Source organism: Gadus macrocephalus, chromosome 20 (genome assembly GCF_031168955.1).
Source record: "Gadus macrocephalus chromosome 20, ASM3116895v1".
Taxonomy (NCBI): Eukaryota; Metazoa; Chordata; class Actinopteri; order Gadiformes; family Gadidae; genus Gadus; species Gadus macrocephalus.
Genome location: NC_082401.1, coordinates 2,932,871 through 2,958,058, shown reverse-complemented (window position 1 = coordinate 2,958,058; position 25,188 = coordinate 2,932,871). Strand labels below are relative to the sequence as shown.

At 43.4% G+C, this 25,188-nt stretch overlaps 2 protein-coding genes across 3 annotated transcripts in view; one reads left to right on the top strand and one right to left on the bottom strand.

The window, feature by feature from the left end:
* hsf2bp (heat shock transcription factor 2 binding protein) overlaps positions 1 to 25,188 on the top strand; it is a 110,005-nt gene that overhangs the window by 940 nt on the left and 83,877 nt on the right. For both annotated transcript variants that reach the window (XM_060040526.1, XM_060040525.1), the window contains exons 2-3: positions 15,863 to 15,995; positions 19,256 to 19,359. In XM_060040526.1, coding sequence (XP_059896509.1) covers positions 15,863 to 15,995; positions 19,256 to 19,359 — 237 coding nt within the window. The remainder of the gene's footprint in view (positions 1 to 15,862; positions 15,996 to 19,255; positions 19,360 to 25,188) is intronic.
* LOC132448855 (E3 SUMO-protein ligase ZBED1-like) lies at positions 1,005 to 2,839 on the bottom strand. Its single transcript, XM_060040403.1, has 2 exons — positions 1,988 to 2,839; positions 1,005 to 1,886 (listed from the first exon to the last, which is right to left on the bottom strand). The coding sequence occupies exons 1-2, from the start codon at positions 2,837 to 2,839 to the stop codon at positions 1,005 to 1,007; spliced, it is 1,734 nt and encodes a 577-aa protein (XP_059896386.1).

The window sequence follows — 25,188 nt, the reverse complement described above, 5'->3', positions numbered from 1 at the left end:
GGCTCGAAACCTACCGCTCTGCTCGCACGGCGAAATTACATCACACCCCGCTGCACATGTCACTTTGAAAAACTTTGAAAAGAAGAATTAAATAGAAAGAAATCTGCTTCAGCAGGGGAAAATGTTTCACAATTCATTCTCATTTGTAAGGGAAACACTGATATGTGTAACTATACTCAAAGCCTGTGTTTTCTTTCACCATATTAGCCTACCCTGCAGCGCAATGGCAAAGGCTGCGCGCACAGCTTACGGGGCGATGTATATATTTTTGAAATGTTTAGGAGTTTATGATATCAGGCTATATGATCAAACTAATGAAATATTAGAAGAGACAATTTCATATAATTATGTCGGTGTGCATAAGACAGTCCCATTGACGTTCACATAAAAACATCCAAGTCAAAAGGTTGCAGGGTTTATTTGGAACAGAATAATAAGACATTCGTTTCAAAGTAGGCTATAGGCCTATATGTAGGCCCACTTACAAAACGCTTTTAAAGAACAATTATAACTGAGTATTGAACATAACACAAGTATAACAGATGGCGAAGTCTTCACAAAACTCTTTTAAAACGAAAAAAAAATGCTGGCAGAGCAAATAAAATAGAAATGGGCACAAAATTGGCTATAGGCCTATTGCAGACTGCAGAACGCAGTCGAAAGAAAACGAAATTTGGATTCAAAGGAACGAAATAATCCAATGTTTACATGCTTTAGCTGACAAACAATAATAGTCCAATTGTATTGTTCAGTGCAAGTAGGCCTAAAAGCATAATAATAAATACAATTTAAAATTAAGTCTAAGTGTCCATTTCGCAAATTAAAAAATGAAAATAAATATTTTCAAGCAAATAAAATAAAAATGGGCACAACATTTGCTAGGACTATTGCAGACTGTAGAACCAATCGAAAGAAAACCTAATTTGGATTCAGAGGAACGAAATAATCCAAATGTATGCCTAAAAGCCTAATAATAAATACACATTTTAAAGTGTGTGCATAGCCTACAGGTTTCTGGACAAGAACACCAGCATATTCACCTTTTCTGGCTTCAACAAGCTCCTCAGTGGCGTGACAACGTTGCCTGCAGTGCTAAATACACGCTCCGAAGGTGAACTAGATACACAAAGATATTTACTCGCAATCTTGGCCATTAACGGAAAGCGGTTCTCGTTTGCCTTCCACCATGCGAGTGGGTCACTGTCCCCATCCAGTGCATCTTCTTGCAGGTAGGCTGTTACTTCTGCGTTTGCCCGTTGCTCCTCAGTGAGTGTCACAGGTTGCTTCGCCTTTCTCAAAAGGCTACCCAGGGAAGGTTTTATTTTCTTAGGTGGTGGTGGTGGTGGAATAGGTGCCACTGGCTGCTCCGTCTCAACATCCTCCACTCTGACCCTTACCTGTCCGGTGGTCTGCCTCCTGCAGAATGACACCATCTCTGACTCCAATCGAACTCTCGTGCTGTCGAGGGAAACGGCATCGATATGGTCGCCCTTGTAGCGGGGGTCGAGGAGAGCAGATAAGCGCATTAATTTTAATGACGCTTCATTGTCGTATTTGTTATCTAGTTCCCGCAGCACCCCGCTTTTAATGACGGATGTCATCCGGACGTCATCGTCGTCTTCCTTCAAGACGTTGTCTTTCAATAATTGTAGCGTGGGCAGCAAGGAAGAGACTGTCACATGGTTTTCGCCAGACAGTATGTCCGTAAAGTCAGAAAGAGGTTTTAAAGCTTTGTTCACTGCCTCCAGCACAGCTTCATCTTGCCACGTCAGGTTTGGCAGGGGACGGCGGCTTCTGTCGTTTGCGAAAACCCTCTTGATTGCTGCGGCCTGTTCCAGTATCCTCTCTGCCATCTTCTGCTTCGAACCCCAACGTGTTGCACAGTCCTGTTTTTAAAATAAGACTGATTAGCCCAATAGCCTGCATAATAATATTTGCCTATTCATAATAACACCACTAGCCTACTAATAAAATCGAATAATCCTACCGTAATCAAAGCATGGTTGGGGAGTTGTAGCTCATCCTGGGCTTTGCTCAGCTCCCGTTTCCGTTGCCAACTATGCGAAAAGGCGCCGTTGATTGCCCGGCAGACCCCAAACGCACGACTAGTGTGATCCTTTTCTCCGTCAAGTGCATTGTTTATGGCCACATTCAAATTATATCCAAAGCAGTTCAACCAGGGCCATTTGAGCTCCCGGACGGCTGCAATAATGTTTGCACCATTGTCGGTTGTGATGCAGGATATTTTCTCTTCCTCTATGCCCCACTCTTGAGCGCCGACTTTGAGGGCGTCTGCCAGCACATCTTTCGTTTGATTTTCTGGGACGAAGGATGTGGCCAAACACTTCGCCTCCAGTTGCCAGTCTTTGCTTATATAATGGGCTGTGAGAGACATGTATGGCGTCATGTTCACAGATGACCACATGTCTGAGGTCAGGGCAATGAAGGAGGCCGATTTTAATTCGGTGACAACCGACGCTCTGGTTTCATTGTATATATTGGGGATGACAGTTTGGGAAAAGTATTTGCGCGTAGGCAACTCATACTGCTTGTCCAACGTTGCCAGCATTTCTTTGAAGGTGGTCTTCTCCACCGTCTTGAAGGACACCATTTCTTTACACAAATACCGGGTCACAGCTGTGGTACACTGCTTCCATCGAAGGCTGTCTCGCTTGTATTTGGTTCCCCTTGAGAAGGCGCCCAGGATGGAGGGCTGCTGCGAGGTTGTAGCAGCAGCGGAGGCCGCGGCACGTGGCGCTAAAGAAGCATGATCTGCCGGGTGATGCACTCTCAAATGACCATGTAAATTTGTTGTCTGGGAATCCTTCACCGGAATCATCCTTCTACAAAGCCGACATATCGGCTGGTTGACGTCTTTAGGTTCACCTTTCTCATTTGGCTTGAATCCAAAAAACTTCCATATGGGCGAAATTGCTGTCGTCTTACTAACTAAGATAGCCTCCATTTTTGTGTAACATGCAGTGTTTCCCACAGACCAAGGACCAATGTGTGGTGCGGGGGGGCGGCGGCAGCGCACCACTCACTGACGTCTGCGACACGGCGACGCGGCCGTCAGTGAGTGTGCATGTAACTCCACGTTTACATGCGGACACATCTGATTTGCATAGATGTGGAAGAACAGCTCAATCGGAATAGAAAAGTATCATATATATATATACACCTCAATCGGTTCGGAATAGAATTCTATGCGGAATAGAATAGGGGGTGTAGTCCGCTATAAGTACTTATTCCGATTAGTTTGGGGTTTAACTTGGAGCAGCTGCAGTAGTTCGCAATTGGTCCACTCCGTCTGTACTTTAATGCACACCGAACCTTACCGCTGTCAAGGAAATTGGATTTATTGCCTGATTCACGTCTTTGTTATTATCACTCCGTAGTAGTTTCAGTAGTCCGGTAACTTAACAACCCCAGCGTGTCCGGTTGCTAAGCGACGGGTGACATCGGTGGGTTCATGTGTTAGCATCGTCGTTCTCGCTCCGTGTGTGTGTGTGTGTGTGTGTGTGTGTGAGAATGACAGGGGGAACGAGTGCTATGCAGAGATGAATGGACGGAACGATTTTTAGATTTCCAAATCGCGTTATTAAAAAAAAAAAAAAAGAAAAAAAAAGACAGAATCAATTCGTGGCGCTCGATGTTGATTCTGTGGCGCCGCGCCACACAATGGTCTATGTATGGGAAACACTGAACATGTCACATGTGCTGTGCCGCTGGAACCGCCGTATCGAAACTTAAATCAGTGGAGGCTCACGCTGATTTTTTTTATAAAAAAAAAGTTGAGTTTTTTTTAATAAAAAAACTAGCATCGACTAGCATCGACTATCGGCGATCGCTAGGGGGCACTATCGGACGATGGAAGCTTGTAGGCGATTGCCCAACCCTATTGGCAACTAGGCCTGTCGCGATGAGCAATAAATCAATTAATCGCACGATAAATTAAAATGAGCGCAATAATTTTGCCGGCTGCGATAATTCCCATTTGCATGCTTATTTGTTTTCGTCGTGTCTCTCTCTATCAAAGTCCCTGGATGACCAGAGTAAACTCTGGTGACTCGCTTCCTTAATAGCCCAATGAGGAGACGTTGTTGCGTGTCGTGACGTGACGTGTCACTAGTCAGCCGCATTGTCTTTGTTTATGGAGGCGGACCCCTGGCGTTGCACAGAGTGCAGCATGAGAGCGCCGTGAGGGCAGAGATAGTTGAGATTTGGACGGAGAAGATGGAATTGGTTGGAAAGGCGAACGCGACAGCTGCCGTGTGGGAGCACTTCGGATTCAAACCGAATGACCATGGTGAACCACTTAACCTGTGCGAGCCGGTATGTCGCATTTGTTGGAAAACAATGGTAACTAGGGATGCAAACAATTAATCGATTATCGATTAATTGTCGATAAGAGATTACTCGATTAAAATAAATTACTTGCAATTAATCGCGTTTTTAACCCGTAATTCCCCACCCGTCCACGTGAGGGCGCGCTTGACGCCAGACGTACTTGACGCACACGCGGGAACACAAGTGAAGCAGCACAAGACAAACGAAAAGCGGGACACTGACACGATGAAGATGGCAAAACGGAGTGCAGTATGGAGCCACTTTAAGTTGGTTAATGACGACAAAGACGCCAAATGCACAATATGTGGAAGTATTTTAAAGTACAACAACTAAACGACATCGTTGAATTACCACCTAAATGTGTCACATTCAAATGTGTCGCTGCTCCTTTACTTAGAAAGGAGTCAGCTGAGGTGGTTCGGGCATCTGGCAAGGATGCCCACTGGGCGCCTCCCTTGGGAGGTGTTTCAGGCACGTCCAGTGGGGAGGAGACCTCGGGGAAGACCCAGGACTAGTTGGAGAGATTATATCTCAACACTGGCCTGGGAACGCCTCGGGATCCCCCCGTCAGAGCTGGTCAATGTGGCCCGGGAAAGGGAAGTCTGGGGCCCCCTGCTTGAGCTGCTCCCCCCGCGACCCGACCCCGGATAAGCGGATTACGATGAGATGAGATGAGATGTGTCACATTCAGAAGGAAATTCAGCTTCTCAGAAAAATTGCCGCTTATCAATTAATCGATCGATAAGATGAAACAACTATCGATTAATGTATTACTCGATAATTTGCATCCCTAGTTAACATGCGTTCAACAGCGTGGCCACTGAGTCACATGTGTAACGTAACAGCCAATCAGCGTTCAACCGTCAAACTCGGTGCAGTTCAGTCCGGGGTGAACTGCAGCATGGAGAAGAAAGTGAATGTTGCCGTTTGCGACTCCTGGAGCTCTATATATAATATAATAGTATATAATATAATATTTGTATATATAATATCACGGCCAAAAGCTCTGCGCCTCCGGATGGCCGTAGCGCGGGGAGCTCTCATAGGGATTGGGCTTCTCTGGGTTTGTTTACCGGCGTTGCTATGTTTCCGGTCTTGTGTGTTCCAACGGTTTATTAGGTAGACCTATCTCATAAATCTCTGTCTATTCAATACTTCATTCACTGCCTCTTCCGTGGTCATTACAATATTATGAATAGACTGTGTTGGGTTCTCCGACGTCTCTCCCTTTGTTGTTATACTCTAATGCACGAATTAACTAAAAGAGCCATCTTTGACCGCCTTAAAAAAACAACTAAAAAGTAGTAGTACTTTTCTAAGTTAAGACAGTCGAAGATGGCTCTTTTAGTTCATTTGTAACAACTGCAGTTGGTCAAGGACTTTAGTTTATATGCATGTTTCTTAATAAATATATTTAAAATCAATTCTTAACTTTAGTTTTCATTCTTATATTAGAGTAATGGCATGTAATGTTTTTAATGGTATGATGTCATGTTTGTAAATATTACTGTACATTGTGAATATTGCACTGAAGCTTGATTTGAAGAAAATCGTGAAGAAAATCGAAATCGCAATATCTGCCAGAAAAAATCGCAATTCGATCTTTTCCTGAAATCGTTCAGCCCCAGTGGACTCGGTTAATTTAGCTCACGTTACCTTTGTTGAAAATAGAGCTCAGTGCAACTGTTGCTTCCAAATCGCCTCTCGCCAGGGTGGTGGTGGGAATTTGTGACAACTGAGCTTAGCGGGCGGCGAAGTGAACGCGGCAACCGGAAATATTTTAATTTTTTCATGAAATAGGCTATGCTTTTGTGAAATTTTATAGGCTATATAGAGAACGAAAAAACCCTTTATTAACCGGTTTTGGGGATTTCAGAATAACGTTTCTGTTCCGGAACAGTTGAAGACCATTTGGTTTCCGTTCCTCGTAAAATTCTGTTTTTCTGTTTTCGTTTTCGTTCCTTGAACCGGTTCGGAGCCCTGTCCTCTTCTGACGACCATTCGTAATTCCACTCAAATGCTATGCCTGGAAACATTTGCATATTTGCTGTGCAAAGCTACATAATGAACCGTCAATACATTAACGGTTATGAGAACACCTGTAAAGCGGAGTGATACATGTGTAGTTAAAAGTCCCAATGCTGTTAAACTTAGGAATGCACCGATGCATCGGACGAACATTGGTAACGGCCGATATTCGCGTTGTTGACTGCCATCGGCCAATCGGAAAATAAGATGACATCACCGATGGCAGTGGCCGATGTTTACATGTTTAATGCTTCCTCCTCTTGAAATGTCACTGGAACATGTCTTACCAACTGCATATCGCTGATCTTTCTCAGAGACAGTGCCGCCCATTATCTGACACTTACTTCAGACTTCGTAACTTGGTCAATATTTTTTCGTTAACCTTAGTTCAAAGGTTTAACAAATTAACACACTTGTATCTTCAATAATCTGAAAACTGAATTTCGATTACCTTTTATACTTTTTTCAAAATCACAGTTTAAATTCCATGTCGGCTTGTTTTCAGTTGGTCTCATTGATTTACGCTGAGGTTAGAGTGCGTGGACGTGCAAGCACTGATGCCAGATTGGGTAATTATCCCGCCCAATTAGACTAATATTAATAACGTAAGGCTGGAAAAATGAGCATTATGCTCATTATGTACATACAATTTCGGCTGGGTTAAAAAAAGAATGGCGGGATTATTATTATAATTCTTTCTAAATCCATGGTATCAATCATTACCATACCTTTCATAAGGCATATCGTTTGTGCAGCTAGTACCACTAATACTTCAGCTACTACTACTTCAGCTACTACTTCTACTTCAGCTACTTCTACTACTGCTACCATTACTACCATTATTACTACTACTACTAATACTACTATCTTCCAGCTTTGACAGTATTACAGATTAGCTTCCAGCTTTTGTAACAATGTATTTCATCACTTTGCTTCTAAATATAATGCTATTCAGTGTAGTCCGTTTTTAAATTACAGCTTCCAGGTTTTTTAGCAGTGCACTGCAATACATTTGTCCTTTCCGATTTTTCAGCAGTGCAGGGCAATACATTTGACCTTTCAGATTCTTTAGTTCAATTCCTTTAACATTTCTGCATTTTTAGCAATGCTTTCGCTTTTCATTCAGCTGTCACTTTATTTGTTTCCAACCAGATTTTTTCAAATGGTGTGCATAAGGGCTGTAACGATACGCGTATCGAAACCAAAATCGCGACGTTCAAAGCCACGAGCCTGTCTGGCGGTGTGAGAAGGCAGAAGCGTGATACGCCCTTTCTAACTCGTCATTGTCAGATTGAAATTGGCTAATAATTTGCCGCCCCCTCTTATCGATGCCGTAAGTATGCGACGAGATGCCCTCTCTGTGATGACAGCTCTCCGTGGCTACGGAGGATTGCATTTCTCCACAGCCATCGAATTCCTCATATGCGATATGAACGTTATTTATCCAGAGTGGGCCAAGCGTGAAAAAAATTGCCTGTGTGATCCCTGTCTCTATTGTTTTGTGTGATTTGACCGGCAGTTGGTCTGCTTATCGGTCGGAATGAAGCGGCCACTGATTATTGACAGGATGGGTACTTTATTCTACCGGACTCGTTCGCTTCTTCACTAGACACACACGCTACCGCTCGCTCTCCTCGCTCGTCCACTCACTCGCTGACGTCACTCACACACGCATACGCACACTGCCATTCTCGCGCACACACATACGCTACTCGTAACACTATGCCTCGTTATTGCGACGTTCATGTTAGACGTTCATGTTTTTTCCCATCGATTGAAAGTTAGGCTATTAAACATGTTGCATTCTATACGGCCTGATTATGTCCTTATTTAAAGGTCCCATGACATGAAAATCTCACTTAATGAGGTTTTCTAACATAAATATGAGTTCCCCTAGCCTGCCTATGGTCCCCCAGTGGCTAAAACTTGCGTTTGGTGTAAAACGAGCACTAGCTGTTCTGCTCGCCTTTTGAAAAAACTGAGGCTCAAGCGAGCTGATTTGGAATGTCTTTAGGTATGTCGTCACAAAGCATCTGAGCTCCTCCCCTTACTCTGCCTGGCCCGCCCAGAGAGTTTGGCACACCCATAAGACAATGAGCTAGAGACCGTACCAGGGCTCCAGAGTGCGACCAAAATATTTAATAGTGCGACAAAAAAAAAGGTCGCACTGGTGCACCTGACGCTGCTCGGGTGAATTTTTTTGCGCAAGCGCATCATCTCTCTATGGTCGCCTGATTTGTTGTCACCAATAAGAGACAGAGCTCAGGGCGTTTCTTTGCCTCTGATTGGCTGTCGTCTTTTTCACTGCTCGAAGTGCGAGTTCAAAAAATGCGATCGACCTGAGCAGGCTGAGCGCCAGAGTCGCCTAAATGAAACAGAAAATAAAATAAACACGACAAAACGAGTGAAAATGAACAGAGGTAGAAACATTGAAAGCTTTTTCATTAAGAAATCCAGCCAAGACACTTGAGACCTCGGCGACGGTCCCTGGGAAGATGCCAACTGGCCCCGGTCCTTCGGCGATAACATTAGATTCGGAACCAGAGGAGACAACCGAGTCTGAGATTGAGCCCGGCCCCGAGACTCAAATTACAAAGCCCAAAATTTACTCTTTCAGACATGACTGGTTGACACATTTTCCCTGGCTGAGATACGACAAAGGACGGAATGCAATGCACTGCATTTACTGTCGGGAGTGCGGTCAGAATATGGCCGGTAATAGTGCATTCGTAGGCGAGGCAACGGCGTTTCGTATCAAAACGTTAAATGTCCAAAAAGCATACAATATGCCGTGACAAATGTGTAGATAAAGTGGCCCCTCTCCCAGCTGCATTTCAGAGGCAGGCAGAAGTAATCAGGTCCTCGGAAGAATCCGAAATTATCATAAAATGTAATGTTGCATACAACATTGCAAAGGAGGAAATGCCGTTCACCAAATTTAAGTCAGATATTATTTTGATGAAGAAAAATTGATTAAACGTCAACCCGACCTACAGCAATGATACAGCATGTGCCCAATTTATTGGTGTAATAGGAGATACATTAAAGAAGAAGACCGCTGCGGACGTTGGTAAACTGCGGTCAAGTGAGCCGCCATTCGTTCATCCGCGGTAAGAGATCGTGGAAATCGCGACACTCAAAGCCACGAACCTGTCTCGCGGTGTGAGAAGGCAGAAGCGCGATATGCCCTTTCTAACTCCGGTCAAATTGTCCGATTGAAATGTGCTAATAATTGTCTAAATAATAGTCTGCTGACAGCGCCCCCTCCTATCGATGCCGTAAGTATGCGACGAGATGCCCTCTCTGTGATGACAGCTCTCCGTGGCTACGGAGGATTGCATTTCTTAACAGCCGTCGAAGTCCTCATATGCGATATGAACGACATTTATCCAGAGTGGGCCAAGCGTGAAAAAAATTGCCTCTCTGTGATCCTGTCTCTAGTGTTTTGTGTGATTTGACTGGCAGTTTGTCTGCTTATAGGTCGGAATGAAGCGGCCACCGATTATTGACAGGTTGGGTACTTTATTCTACCGGACTCGTTCGCTTCTTCACTAGACACACGCGCTACCGCTCGCTCTCCTCGCTCGTCCACTCACTCGCTGACGTCACTCACACACGCATACGCACACTGCCAATCTCGCACACACACATATGCTACTCGTAACACTATGCCTCGTTATTGTGACGTTCATGTTAAGACGTTCATGTTTTCCCCATCTATTGAAAGTTAGGCTATTCAACATGTTGCATTCTATGCGGCCTGATTATGTCATTATTTAAGCTACATAGCCTAATAAGAAGCGCTAATAAGTAGGGATGGGCATTTGAAGAAATTTTCTTGATCGAGCATCGCTAGAGTTATCGATCAATTATCGATTAATCATTAACTTTTTTCTATGTTTTTTTTCTAATGTTTTTATCAATTAAATCTTTATTCCAACAATAATGTATGGGCCAAAATTAATACAATACAGTTAACTTGAAGACCTACAACTGTTTAACAGTTTTAAAATAATAAATACAGGCATTATAGGTTATAGGCCTATGCGGCGCTCGTAAAGTCCGAACAATGCGCCTACAGGCGCTCTTAAAGGTTTGGAAACGATTCAACAAGACTAAATCTGTAGCCTATTCCAATTACAATAAGTAGCGAATTTATCGGACAACAATAATCAAACAAAGGCAGTAGGCTAAAAGTGGGCATTAAACTGTATAACTGTTATGAAAAAAAAGGGGGGGGGAAGGCCGACATATAATGCCTGCAGCCGGCGCGCGGAAAAGGCTCGCAACAAAAAGATGAGCCACCCATTTACAAACAATTGCATGAACTAGTCTATCTAAAAGCAATACCTTATTGAACATATATAAGGCTGGACTTGTTGCTAAAATATCAGTTTTGGCAAAATGTAACGACTCCAAGAGGCACCAAGCGGAGCGAGAGTCAACACATTAAGAAAGAAAAGAGCGACTCACATACGGTGGTGACTGTCGTCCATAGCATACAGTAACTCCAGCCTACATATTTTTGTTTAGGAATATAAGCATGTTAACATGCTCGGGGGTCAGACGCGAACGCAGCCTTGTAACTGTCAGTCCAGCAGCAGAAAACACCCGCTCTGACGGGACCGAAGTTGCGGGGATGCAGAGGTATTGTCGCGCTAACTTTGACAGCCTGGGGAACCTTCTTCCATTCACTTTCCACCAGTCGGCAGGGTTATATTAAATTAAATGCTTCAAGACTCACAGTATGCAACACAACGTCCTTTTAATCGATAACAATATAAATTGATCGACGCATTTCTTAACGATCAATTATCGAGCATCGATTAATTATGCCCATCCCTACTAATAAGGATATTTGACTAAACCAACCAAACAGTTGAGGGTTTTTGCCTACCAGCAAAAAGCATCCTCCAACTGCAATCTTTGGTTATTTCTTTATTAATTTAGTATTCTTTCTGTTCAAATCTGTTCAGTGTTCCAAATTATTTGTTATTAAATGTTACATTAAGTTAATTGGTATATAAGTGTTGTTTAAATAAAATGCTTTTTAAATGTAAAAAAATCGTGGGATGTATCGAACCGTGGGTCAAAAATTGTGATGCAAACCGAATCGTGAGTTTGTGTATCGTTTAAGGCTGGGGGTAAACGATTATTTATCAAACGATTAATCGGGCGATTATTTGATCGATTAGTCGACTAATCTAATGACCAATTGGACGTTTTTTTTTTTTTTTCTGTTGCTCGATTGATAAAAACCTTAATGTATCTCAAATAAATACCAAAAAATTCTTAATAATATACTTTATTTAATACGGAACCCGTAAAGGGACATGAAAAAAATGTGTGCGCATACTCTCTTGCGCTCCGCCTCCAACTACGAGATGGTTAGTTACATCTTTCCTGCTGTCGGCTCCCAGACCGAGGAGCACAGGTGATACGTTCCCTCCAGGTCCGATGTGCTCTCGGGGGCATGACCCTTAACTTTGACCAACAGTGAGTCTGCTTATAGGTCGGAATATGATGGAATGAAGCGGCCACCGATTCTTGACAGGCTGGGTATTTTATTCTTAAACACAACCGGACTCGTTCATGACTTCACTAGACTGACACGCACGCTATCGCTCGCTCTCCTCGCTCGTCCAGCTACTCGTTGACGACACACACACACACACACACACACACACTGCCAGTGATATGCGCACGATGTTTCCCCATGCTCATGAGATACTTTCTCGTGCGAACGAGATACTTTCTCATGCGCATGAGATACTTTCTCGTTTGAGATGCTCCAACATTGCTGTCGTGCTCTTGTGATATGCCAACTCCATTTGGCAAAGAGTGCAAATCACAACACCTTTCCGTTTGGGACTTAACTTGAAGTATTTCCATACCTTTGATGATTTCGTGCGCGGACATTTTCCTTTTATTGTGACTTTCGTCCATTTCTCCGTCGAAAATTGTCGACGAATTTTTGACGTCGACACGTCGACGTCATCGACGCATCACTACAGCTCTAGTATCGTTACAGCCCTACAGCTGTCACACAAAATCTTCGTGCTATTGCAGCATTCTTCGAAGAAAATAGTCCAATCCCGGGTTGCTTTTAACTCACTTTATTTGTTATAAAGTAGGCATGTTTCGGTATGGTAAACTATGAAGCTTAAGGGAGGGAATCGTATCTAACGCGTGGAGAGGTAAATACCGTGATCTACTTCTCTGCTGTCTACCTATTGATCTCTGGCCTCTTCACTTGACGTCCTCCGATAGAGGACGTCAAGTGGGCGTGGCCTATGCAGTGGGCGTGGCCGGGGTGACGTAATGGCTTCGGCTTCTTCACCTATCTAAAGGTGCTGCCTTCTGTGGAGGGAGCAGCCTTCAATAAGGTCTTGCTCCCCTTGTGGCTATGTGAGGGTAATGCAGCTTCTTAAAATACTTAACAGTGCCCCTTTACTCTAAACAGCCTTTGGGTGGTATCTCGCAATGTTTTCAAAATAAAACCCTTCACCTACGTGTGTAGATATATAGAAATGTTTTACGGCGGCGTCTAGAACGTCCGAACTTGCGGCCATCTTGCCAGTCAGCTGCTCACCCATAACATTGTGTTGGTAGTGGTACATGTACCTTTTAAATAACCATAACTTGCTACATTTTCAACCGGTTTACCAACGGTTTGGTTTCTTACCAACGTTATTCATGTGGTTATAATATTGTTAGGGATGTCCCGATCCGATATTGTTATCGGAAATCAGTCCGATATCAGACAAAAAAGTGAATATCGGATTTTATCGGACTGAATCTAAAAACTCTGATATAAGCGCTCCGATATAAGCTGTCCATTTACCGCTCCAGGACTTCTATAATAGGTGACTCTGGTTTGATCACACTCGAACACAGTAGGTGGTAATGCCCCTTAATTAACGTTGGTGCCGGCCGCGGAAGAAGAGCGTCTCTGATCCAGCATGCACAGCCCACGTGATCAACAACGACAACGTGTGTGCCTGCAGCAAGGTGTAGTGATGTCGGCTGTGTGGAAGTATTTTACCGTAAACTCGGACAAAGACGTTGCAGCTAAATGCAACATTTGTCAGGCGCAAGTGTCCCGTGGAGGGACAGAACCGGGAAGGTTCAATACAAGCAACCTCATCGCACATTTGAAAAAACACCACAAAAAAGAACGTGAGGATTTTCGCGAGAGCAGCAAGGCGAAGCAACAAGCCTCTGGCTCGCTTCAGCAACCCACACTGGCCGAAAGCTTTCCAAGACGTGAAAAACTACCACGGGACAGCAAAATGGCAATGGCCATAACAGAAAAGATAGCCCAGTTTATTGTGCTTGATGACCAGCCCCTGTCGGTGGTGAGTAATGTCGGGTTTAAACGCTTAATGGAGCACCTCGAACCTCGCTACATTATTCCTAGCCGCCACTACATTGTAGACAAAACTATACCCCGGATGCACGAAGAGGTTAAAAAGTGTATTGCCGCACACGTGGAGAAGGCAAATGCTATAAGCTTCACCACCGACATCTGGAGCTCAGACCATCGTCCGCTGTCTCTGTTGAGCCTGACTGCGCACTGGGTGGACACTGACTTCACACTGCAGAGAGCAGTGTTACATGCACGTGAATTCAGGGGATCGCACACAGCTGATGCAATCACGCACGCCATGGAGGAGATACTGCATGGCTGGAAGATTGAGAAAAATAAGGTCCATGTCGTTTTAAGAGACAATGCTGCTAACATGAAAAAGGCTAAGAGTAATTACTACATTGTTTTGGGCACAGTCAGTCAGTGAAACTGGAGCTGTGTGAACTCTTAAAGATCCCATGCCATGCTATTTTATGGATGCTTTAATATAGGTATTAGTGGGCCACAAACACAGTATTCAAAGACGTCCCCGAAATTCGGGGGTGTGGGGGGTGTGGCCCTGAGCAGCTTGTAGCCACAGTACCATGCGCTCTGTTTACGGTGGATGTATCGCAATGGCTCGTAGAAACCCATATTATACATAGATATCTATATAATATAATATATAATATATCTTATCACCTGGCCCTGAGCAGCTTGTAGCCACGGTACCATGCGCTCGGTTTACGGTGGATGTATCACAATGGCTCTTAGAAACCCATATTATACATTAGAGCTGTAGCGACGCGTCGATGATGTCGACGCGTCGACGTCAAAAATTCGTCGACGTCAAATTTCTCCGTCGCTCAGGGCCACACCCCCACCCTCCTCCCTGACCTGCCTTGACACGCCCACCGAAACAGCGCATTTGGGGGAAGCTCAATGTGCGACTGGCTCGGAGTGGCTGTAACTGCACCACGGCTGAATTTCGGGAACGTCTTTGAATACTGTGTTAGTTGCCCACTAATACCTATATTAAAGAATACATAAAATAGCATGTCATGGGACCTTTAAGCTAAATAGCCTAATAAGAAGCGCTAATAGGATATTTGACTGAACCACCAAACTAGTTGAGGGTTTTTGCCTACCTGCAAGCATCCTCCAACTGCAATCTTTGGTTATTTATTTATTAATTTAGCTACACTTTAATAGTATTCTTTATGTTCAGTGTTCAAAATTATTTGTTATTAAATGTTACATTAAGTTAATTGTTATATAAGTGTTGTTGAAATAAAATGCTTTTTAAATTTAAAAAAATCTTGGGATGTATCGAACCGTGGATCAAAAATCGTGATACAAACCGAATCGTGAGTTGGTGTATCGTTCGGCCCTAGTGTGCATGTTTACATAGTTTACTCCATTTAGTCTTTTGAACTCTGTTCAAATCCCTTCACTTGATTTAAGCCATTCAATGTTTCTTTTTGTCTGAATCTTTGTGGCTTTATTAAACCTCACTTTGTTTATTTTCAACCTCACTTTGTACTACAGCACTCACCGCATTTTCTGCAGGCAATGCATTTTCTATTCATATTTGTTCTCCCGTCTCAAACGGCTCACTGCAATTCAGCGGTCCCCAACCAACGGGGAATCTGAATTCCATAATGAACCGCAAGCCGGAAACAATCCCTTTCTCCTCCATGTCCCGGTTCATTCTGAACTTCAGATTCCCTGTTGGAGCCCTGGCAGCGGCCAACTAATTGGCAACCCCTGCGAAACACCCCCTTGCAACCAATAAAATGGACACAATGAAATAACAAACCCTTGATTTTTTTCATCAGTCATTTAGATTAGTCGACTAATCGATAAATTTGTCTAAAGATTAGTCATTAGAAAATGTGTCATTAGTAGCTGCACTAGTATTGATAAGCTCAAAGTTGAACTATAGATCTATCTTTATTTCTAATGATGAGGTCAAACTTGTGACTAATGATCTAATATCTTTATTGCTATTGATAAGGTCAAAGGTCTAATGTATGTATGTCTGTATGTCTGTATGTCTGTATGTCTGTATGTATGTATGTATGTATGTATGTATGTATGTATGTATGTACGTACTGATCATGGATCCTCTTCCAGGAAGTTTTTGTCAAAGTGGGGAGAGGAGACCTGGACAGGCTGACCACGGAGGTCATGCAGCTCAGAGAGTTCCTGCCTCGGATGGTGAACGACCTCGTTGATACGCTGCACAAAACCAGTAACACAGAGAGAGGTGAGGGTGAACTGATGAACACATGAACGACCTGCTTGAGACGCTCCACAGAACCAGTAACACAGAGAGGTGAGGATGAACTGATGAACACATAAACAACCTGCTGGAGATGCTCCACAGAGCCAGGGGCCGTATTCACAAAGCATTTTATCTTACCGCTAGGAGTGCTCCTAACTCGCGCTAAAACATTTTACGTTGGAGTTTTTTCTTAAAAGTTATTCACAAAGCCGCTGAGACCAACTCTTACTAAGGATAAATCACAAAGAGTGAACTAAGAGTGACGCGCCGTTGCTATGGATTACGTCAATTCTCGTGCTCGAGTTTAGTAGCGGTCAGTTCGGTGATTGGTTGTTCAGACGAGCCCACTGAATCACAGAAAAACAAGGAAATAGCCTAGGCTAGAAATGAATTCCTATTAAGTAGTTATAGTGCAGTTAGCAGAATACACGCATGATGAGAATTTTGTGCAGACCACGATAATGACGTTGTAGCCTGCACGTTCAAGAGAGAGAGAAAGCAAACAATAAAAATGCGTAAAATTTAAAAGAAAATAAATGTTATGAACTACCTAAGTGTTGACTGATTTGTGCCAAGGTGTTTACCTAAAATGTGTTTTCACAGTGATCCCTAAATGCCTGTCCACTCGGTACCACACGGCCAAATTCCTTGTCATGTTGATCGACATCATCATCATCTCATCATCATCATCGTCTGGCTGTGGAATGTTCCTCCGCTTGCAGAGGTTGTGTAGAATGGCACATACAGTGATTACTGTGCTTGCCCTCTCTGGGGTGAGGCGTATTTCGCTGTGGAGGACATGAAACCGACGTTTCATCTGCCCAATTCCTCTCTCCACCAGTGGAGGCTTCTCCATTGAGGAGAGGGAGGAAGATCCTCCCTAACATTGTTGAGAATAAAAAATGTAGATTGCCCAGACTATTGTAATGAATTAATGCCCTTAAATATGACTACTTTATTGCCTTTGAATATATAATGTTAGTTTCCCTGGGTAAAGGGACATTAGCACCCCCTATCGCCTATCGCCAATTATTTCAGGGAGGAACGGCCTCCGTTCGCCTCCGTTGACTCCCATTCATTTCCCCGAAAGTACTGGCGGCCGGTGGATAACATGGGTTTCAATGGGAGAGAGGAGGAAAATCCTCCTCTGAGTGGGTGGGACCTTAAGGGGTCTGATTCGCGCAAAAATCTATCCGTCTGCGCTATGAACCAATAAGCAGGATCCCTGGATGTTGAGCAGTGTTGCCAGATTGGTCCGATTTCCCACCCAATTGGGCTACTTTTAACCATGTTAGGCTGGAAAGATTATCATTGGGCGGGAAATCTGCCCAATCTGGCAACGCTGTCGATAGCAAACCCGGTCTGCATTGCCGCGGTGCTCAATCTGAGAGACGCAGAGCAAGTGAAATCTGCGATAGCGAGATCCTAAATGCACAATGGAAACATTGGAAACGGAGGACATTGTTAACGTCTTATTACAAAAAGCATTCCATTCATTCAGTTACAGTGCTAAGTTAGCGACCAAAGAAAGAGGTAGACCACTTCCCAAAATCAAGGTCACCAGAAGTAATGGCAACGTCAGTGTTGTGAGTGCTACATGGTTTGCTAGGTATGCATGACTTACTGGTAGCATTATAAGCAATTGTAACTGAAATTAAACATAGCTAAATAACTTCAGTCAGTGAGGGCAAAAATAGGCCCAATGATAGGCCCAGATTTTTTGATTTACTTTTACAAATCAATAGTAGGCCTGATTTGACTAATATGCTTTGCATCCTTTCCTTCTCAAATTACAGTGATGCCACTGGTGGCTTTGTATACATTTTGTTCACATAACTCCCTCCCTGCTATTTTGTAGTTCACCAAAACACCCTGAAACAACTTGAGTCTCACATTCTTATGCCACCATACACCAACAAGCAGGCCAATGGCAACCAAGCGCGCAGTCCTTCCTCCCTCACTTTAAAAACCACCAGCCGCCACTGCTCTCCACAACATTAAGACGTCGTAAGGACCATCTAAGTGATTACGCAGATTACGCTTAGTCCTATGCGTAAAACATATCGTATTGGCTCTTTGATGCCTTTTATTAGTTGAATCCATATTTATTATTGTTTACAGATTTCTTCCATATATGCTAGAGCACACAAACATACACGACCGGTTGTGGATTGAGGTAGGGTGTCTAGAGCCACGGTGTCTAGAGCCGCGTCTTGCATGGATAGTCACTGTCACCCAGCAAGTGACACCTGGTACATCTCAAAAAGCTGCCTCAGACCGCACACCATTAAAATGCGCGAATCATGGGTAGCTGAAGCTCCAGGCCACTTTGCATCAACATCCAGTAGGCTATGTTAAAATTTGCATCAAAAACAACCTGCGTGTTGATGGAATGCACTTTCTTCCTATTGACGAACACGTCCTCGTCTTCTGATGGCGCAATTATTTTTATGTGCGTCCCGTCAATAGCACCGACCACACCGGGCATACCTGCAAGTGCCATGAAGTTGGCTTTGATCCTGTGTAATTGTTGAATGTCCAAAGGAAAGTTTATGGCACGGCTGACTGATGGTTGCGATATTTTTAAATCGTCGGCATTGCAAAGTTGCATTTCCCCTGTTGCTAAATAACGTAGTGTGGCCAAACATTTTATTTCGGACTAATCGGATTATTCCTGTTAGTCGGGGATGTTAATGCATCGCGCACTACTCCACAACAAGTTTAATACCCTAACATTTCGTCTCGCAGGCATTTTACGATTCTTTGTGAATAGGTCTTACTGAGTTAGGAGTCCTCTTGAGGACTTTTAAGCTCTCCTAGACTTAGGTGCTACTTTTAGGCCTAAAATACTTTGTGAATTGCTCTTAGTGAAAAAAGTTAGGAGTCCTAAATTTAAGAGTGACACGCCCATTATTTTTAGGAGTTACTCCTAAATCCGCCAGTTAGGACCTACTTTTAGCCCTAAGATCCTTTGTGAATACGGCCCCAGAGCTACAAAAATAGGTGAGGATGAACTGATGATCACATGAACAATGCACAGAACCAGTTCTACAGAGAGAGGTGAGGATGATCTGACGAATGCATGAAAGTTGCAAAGAAACAGCCCTAAATAGAGCGGTGAGGGCCCGGATGAACACACAAACCCTGCACAAAAACAATGCTGCAGAGAGAGGTGAGGTCCCCTGATGAGAACATGAACGCCGAGCCTGAAGGTGAGGGACTTGCGTTTGTTTGTGTTGTAGTGAGTGACCACGTCAGCCAGGAGCAAAATCGACTCCGTCAGCAGTGTCTCCACCTCGGGTCACGGCTGGACTCGGCGGAGACGGAGCGCCAGAGGGAACGGGAGGTGAGAGGACCTGATGTCTTGTTACTGTTATCATTAAGGACCTGACTAGAGAACTGAGGGAACACTAGAGACCTGGTCTGAGGGGACACATCCCTCTAGAGATCTGGTCTGAAGGGACGCTAGAGACCTGGTCTGAGGGGATGCGTCCCTTTGGTCTGAGGGGATGCGTCCCTCTGGTCTGAGGGGATACATCCCCCCAGAGACCTGGACTCTGGGGACACGTCCCTCAAGAGAACTGGTCTGAAGGGACGCTAGAAACCTGGTCTGAGGGGATGCGTCCCTCTGGTCTGAGGGGACGCGGCCCTCTAGAGACCAGGTCTGAGGGTCACGTCCGTCTAGAGACCTGGTCTGAAGGGACGCTAGAAACCTGGTCTGAGGGGACGCGTCCCTCTGGTCTGAGGTAGGGATGCACCGAAATGAAAATTCTTGGCCGAAACCGAACATGCTGAAACAGATGTTCATTTTGGTTTAATTTTTCACCATTGCATAAATTAAACAATTAAATGTCCTTTATAAACTTTTTTGTCTTGCTTTTCAATAAAAAAAAATCAATTACAAATTTGATGCAAAATATTTATTCAATACTCAACGTTTTCTAACATTCCAGCAGAAGAATTTATGAACAATATACCTTTAAGTAAATGAGTAAAACAAAATATTTTTATTTGGCCAACTTTGAGCCCCCCTTAAATTGGCCTTAAACAAGAAATTAACTGTATTTACTCTGTATGCTCACAACAAAAAAAGTGCATTAACAACTGCTTGGATAAAATAAAAATTGGGTGGGGGCTGGGGGTGCAGTGCCCTATTTCTGACAGTGAATTTAAATAACAGGCAACTTAAATAAACTAAATTAAGTCTACTTCAGGAAAAGTGGCAGGTTCTTCTTGATGAAAATGAGCTTTTCTGCTTTGTCACATGAAAGTCTGTTCCTCTTCTCATCGATGACATGAGAAGCAGCGCTAAACAGTGTCTCGCTATCGGTGCTTGTGCATGGAGCAGACAAGTATATAGGATCGGAACGGAGAATCGAAAAAGTTATCTCATAGCATCGACATTGGAGGCTATCCATTTTTTGTATTTTTTTTTTGTATTTTTAATAGATGACGGCATGTTTTTCTTTTCTGCTTAAGAAATAATTACATTTTTGAATGCTGGTATATGGCTTCTATTTTTCCACACTAAGTATAGTATAATAGTTCAAAATATATAGCCTAACAAGAACTTTATGAATAACATATTTAATTCCATTTTACTAAATAGCTAACCTGCGTGCCATCTCTGCCAGGTCGGGAAAGCGGCCTTGATGGGCCCTCCAATATCCGAGAGGGTTATTGCTCCTGGGGATGGGGACATCTGATAGAAAAGCATCCAGCTGTTGAGCTTTTCTTCTGACTGGTTTTTGGATTGCTCTCTTGGAGAATCTCTTCGAACATGTCAGACAGTAAGGGTTTGCGCAGCTGATCATCTGTAGTGCGTGCCCTTTTTTTCTCAACACCATCTCCCTGTTCTGCTGCGCTGTGCGTCACACGACCGTCTCCATCACACAGCGGCTTTTCCAAATCCAACTCAGCCTGTATCATGTCCCTTGTGCGCTGCTTTTTCCCCGCATCCAAGTAATGATCCTTATATCTTTGATCAAGTACTGTCGCGATGCAGTACAGCGGTTCGGAATCTGCCTGGCTAAAACGAGTGTTCACAGCATCTAAGAGCGCACTTTTTGTTGTTCTCACTCAGTGCTCTGTTTCAGCCTCTTTGCCTAAAAGACGCTTTAATGCCGCAAGTAAGGGGATAACGTCTGCCACAGATGCACCCGATGAGCTTATCTCCTTCTGCTCAAAGGGGGCAAGGAGAGAGAGAATGTTCTCTATTAATACCCACTGGTATGCGCTGAATGTCGCGGGGAGATCATGATCGGCAATGTATGTAGCCAGGACTCGCTTTTGTGCAAAAAGGCTTTCAAGCATGTAATACGTACTGTTCCACCTTGTGCACACATCCTGTTGGAGACGTTTTGGTGGCATTCACTATTGCGCTTGGATTGCTTGTAGGCGCCCATAGGCAAGCGGAGAATGCTTAAAATGGCCCACAATTTTCCTGCCGGTCGCAATAGGCCTATGTCACGGAACAATTGAAGACCGGAAGAAGCTCGCCGAGTAGGGTAACTGCTCTTCCGCTTAGCTTAGCTAAGCTGTTTAACATGGCGGAGGCAGATCGATACCTGTGGACCAAGTCTCTCTCCAACCTACCTAAATGTCCTACGAAGACGTCGTAAGGATCGTAAATCAGCACTCACGTGTCGAAACATCTAAACTACGCAAAGGATATAAGTTCTTCTGGGAGAAGTACATTTTTAATTACAGAGGTAAGTGTTTCAAATCTGTTGTCACTGTGTAGCTTGACTGTGACAGATAACACTCAGTGTAATACATCAGTTAAAACGTATCCTTTTAAATTAATCGCAAAATATTATTTACACTGGTAGGAATACATATTTAGTTTGAGTGTCTCTGAAACTACCTGACGAACCCCAAGATGTTAGGTATAGGTAGGTAGGCACTGCCAGTGCCTACCGTACATGTAAGTGTCGATAGTATGTCAGATTAGCTCCAGGCTACTGTCAGAACATAGTGGCTGGGTGGCTGTCATAGGCTACCAATGCCCATACATTTTGCTGTATGGTGTGTTAATCTTTCCCTCTCTTACTGCAGTGTCAGATTTAGTTAATTTGGAGAGTAGCAGTTCGGGCGAACTGCTACTGTTCCCAGAAGAAAAACGATGAGCCTCACACCCTGCAGGTTACAGTGCTAGGAAGTCAGGCCTGAGTCTGAAATCAAACTCTATCTCGCTTTTCATAGTCTTTTGTGAATCAATGGGACTGTTACTTAGGCCTACCTTTCTGACCACTTTAATTAGATTTACATTTTGTGATTTAAACAACAGGCCCACCTCGTAATATGTAGCATAATGGATAGCCTAGAGCATGGTTTCAGACCTTCACAGATTCAGTTGCATGTTCAGTCTGTGTGTTTTTATTATTATTGTTTCTTGTTGCTGTTCCAAAATGCTCTCTCTTTCTCCAGATCTGCTGTTGCAGATGGTAATGTTTTGTTTCATGTCTGCTGTTGCAGATTGTCATGTTTTGTTTTATATCTGCTCTTCCAGACACATGACTAGCACTTCACAGGGGAGAAAAGCGTGCCAACACCTCTGTCGTGCACCAGTGTTCTGCAGTCGTGGACCAAGGACACAGGTTTATGTGTATACCTCAGGCCTAGCCAAACATCCTGTATAGTCTACTCAATAATAGTATTCTAAGTTCTTGTATATAGACGGACGCGACACTGACTTAAGTGTTGCTACACTAACAATATGATTTATGTGCTGACATATTTTTTCTTTTTTCTCCAGGGGATTCGCCCGGAACCCAATGACCAACTTGTGGTCAGGAAACCCAAGGTTTGGGTTAGGTGTTTTGTTTTAACACATACATGGACACATACCTCCTGAATGCCAAGTAAATATGGCCGAGGGATACACGCACCCCATTTCATTTATTTATTTCTGTTAAATGTATATATTTAAATATTTTAATCAAAGAATTGGAAACGAACATTCCTGAACATTTGTTTAAGGTAACACACTCTGAGCACCTTTAAAACAAGCCTGAAGACTTTTATGTTTGCATTAGCTTTCTGCTACATCTTAAATAAATTGCACTTTCTAAAAAGCTTTTTTAACTTTGCCTTTATTTTCTATTTTAATACTAAAATGCCTTTAACTTTCTATTTTACTCATTTGTCTGCATATGTTTTCTTTTACTTATCTATTTTATTGTATGACAATGTTTATATGTGAAGCACTTTGAGTCTGCCTTGTGTATGAAAAGTGCTATATAAATAAAGTAGCCTTGCCTAACACACACAGAACATTTCATTTCTTTCTGTTAAATGTAAATATGTATATATGAAAATTTATATTTAAAAAAAAAAGAACTGGAAACGAACATTAAATAAACATTTGAAAAGGACAGACGGACACAAAAAAAGGGAAAGGGAAGTCTGGGGCCCCCTGCTTGAGCTGCTCCCCCCGCAACCTGACCCCGGATAAGCGGATGACGATGACGATGAGGACGGACACAAACACACACACACCATTTTTATTTATTTCTGCTAAATGTAAACAAAGAACATTAATAAACGTTTGAAAATAGTCATGTGACGTCATGTGTGTTTTAATGTGTAACACTGGGACATCACCCTTCACATCTAAAGGACCTTGATATTTAAACATCAAGCAACAATTTACCCACAGCTGATTGACAGAGCCTGAAAGAGTCAGAGGAATGGTCGTGTCCCAGATATGATATTCTTTGACCCTTCTGATGGCCCTCTCCACCAAAATTCTAAGTTGGGCGATACTCACTGGTGAACCTGGCGCCTCTTTTAAATGGCGGCATTATGAGGGTGGCCCCAACTTCAGAAAGCATCTTGTCGATGACAAAGCCTTTGTCAGCCATGCATGCATCTCCTGGCTGAAGTAGACTAAGGATTCCTGACTGCTGTGTGATTTCTCTGTCTGATATGGAACCAGTGTACAGCTTAGAAATTAAGGTGATACCTCCACATGGAGCAATGCCAATCAGACCTTTGAAGGTGTTGGTATTCTTGTGGTGGGAGAATGTTTCAGACTGGAGGGTGAGTGATGAGGGTGCCTCACACCTGATTTCTGTGCAGTCTAGAATCACTCGCACGTTAGGACAGTACTGGGCAAACATAAATAATCTCAACCAAGATTTATTTTGTCCTTCGGGAAAGCGTGGAAGGTGAGGTATGGCTGTATACGTCCTGATGTAGAGCAACACGGTACACTACAAGAACAACTGCGAACGGGAGCTGCCATTGTTGTTGCTGCTAGACGCGACCGGAAGTTGGTTTACCCTACTACGCGTTCCGGAAGCAGGAAATGTGACATAGGCCTATTACATCCGCTATACTGCGCTGACTCAACACTCCCTCGTTGACGGCCAGTTGAAGCGTGTGGGCCATGCACCGTATGCCTTTAAGGTTGCTGTCTTCCATGGCTTTGGTCATATTTCTAGCATTGTCACACACTACCGATTTTTTTAGGGCCGATACGATACCGATATTTTTTCCTCAGCCTTAGCCGATACGCCGATACGCCGATACCGATTTTCTTGAGCCGATTGTTTTTTATTTTTTTTTTATATTTTTTTAAGGAACATTTATTGAACTTCAATATAAAAAACAATATTTAACAAATAGTAAAAACAGGTGAAGTAGAACAAGTAAGAACAAGTAGATGAACAATATTTAACAAATATTAAAAACAGGTGAGGTAGAACAAGTAAAAAAAATAAATAAAAATAAATAAATAAATAAATAAATCGGCGAAAATCAGCCGCGTATCGGCCGATACGATACACGTAAAAACCGCGAATATCGGCCGATAATATCGGCCGACCGATATATCGGTCGATCCCTATTTAAAATGCTTCCACACTGCTGACATGTTTGCTGCATGAAGTGTGCGCAGATTTCTTTCTGCTCAGTGCGCACACTTTTTTTCTGAGAGCCGGGTCGATTGAAACTTGGGACGATTGTATCACAGCGATTTCCTCGAAAACCACGCAAGGCTTTCACGTCAAATTCCGTCACTAAGTTCAGCACCCAAGACAGACCAACCCCGGGAAATTTTGTGTCATGACGTCCCACCTTCAAATGTTATCCCCCGAACAGCTGTTTTCGAGAGCGCTAAGTAAAATCCTTCCTGCGGTAGTTTTTTTGTAATAAATAGTTGTGTTTTTTG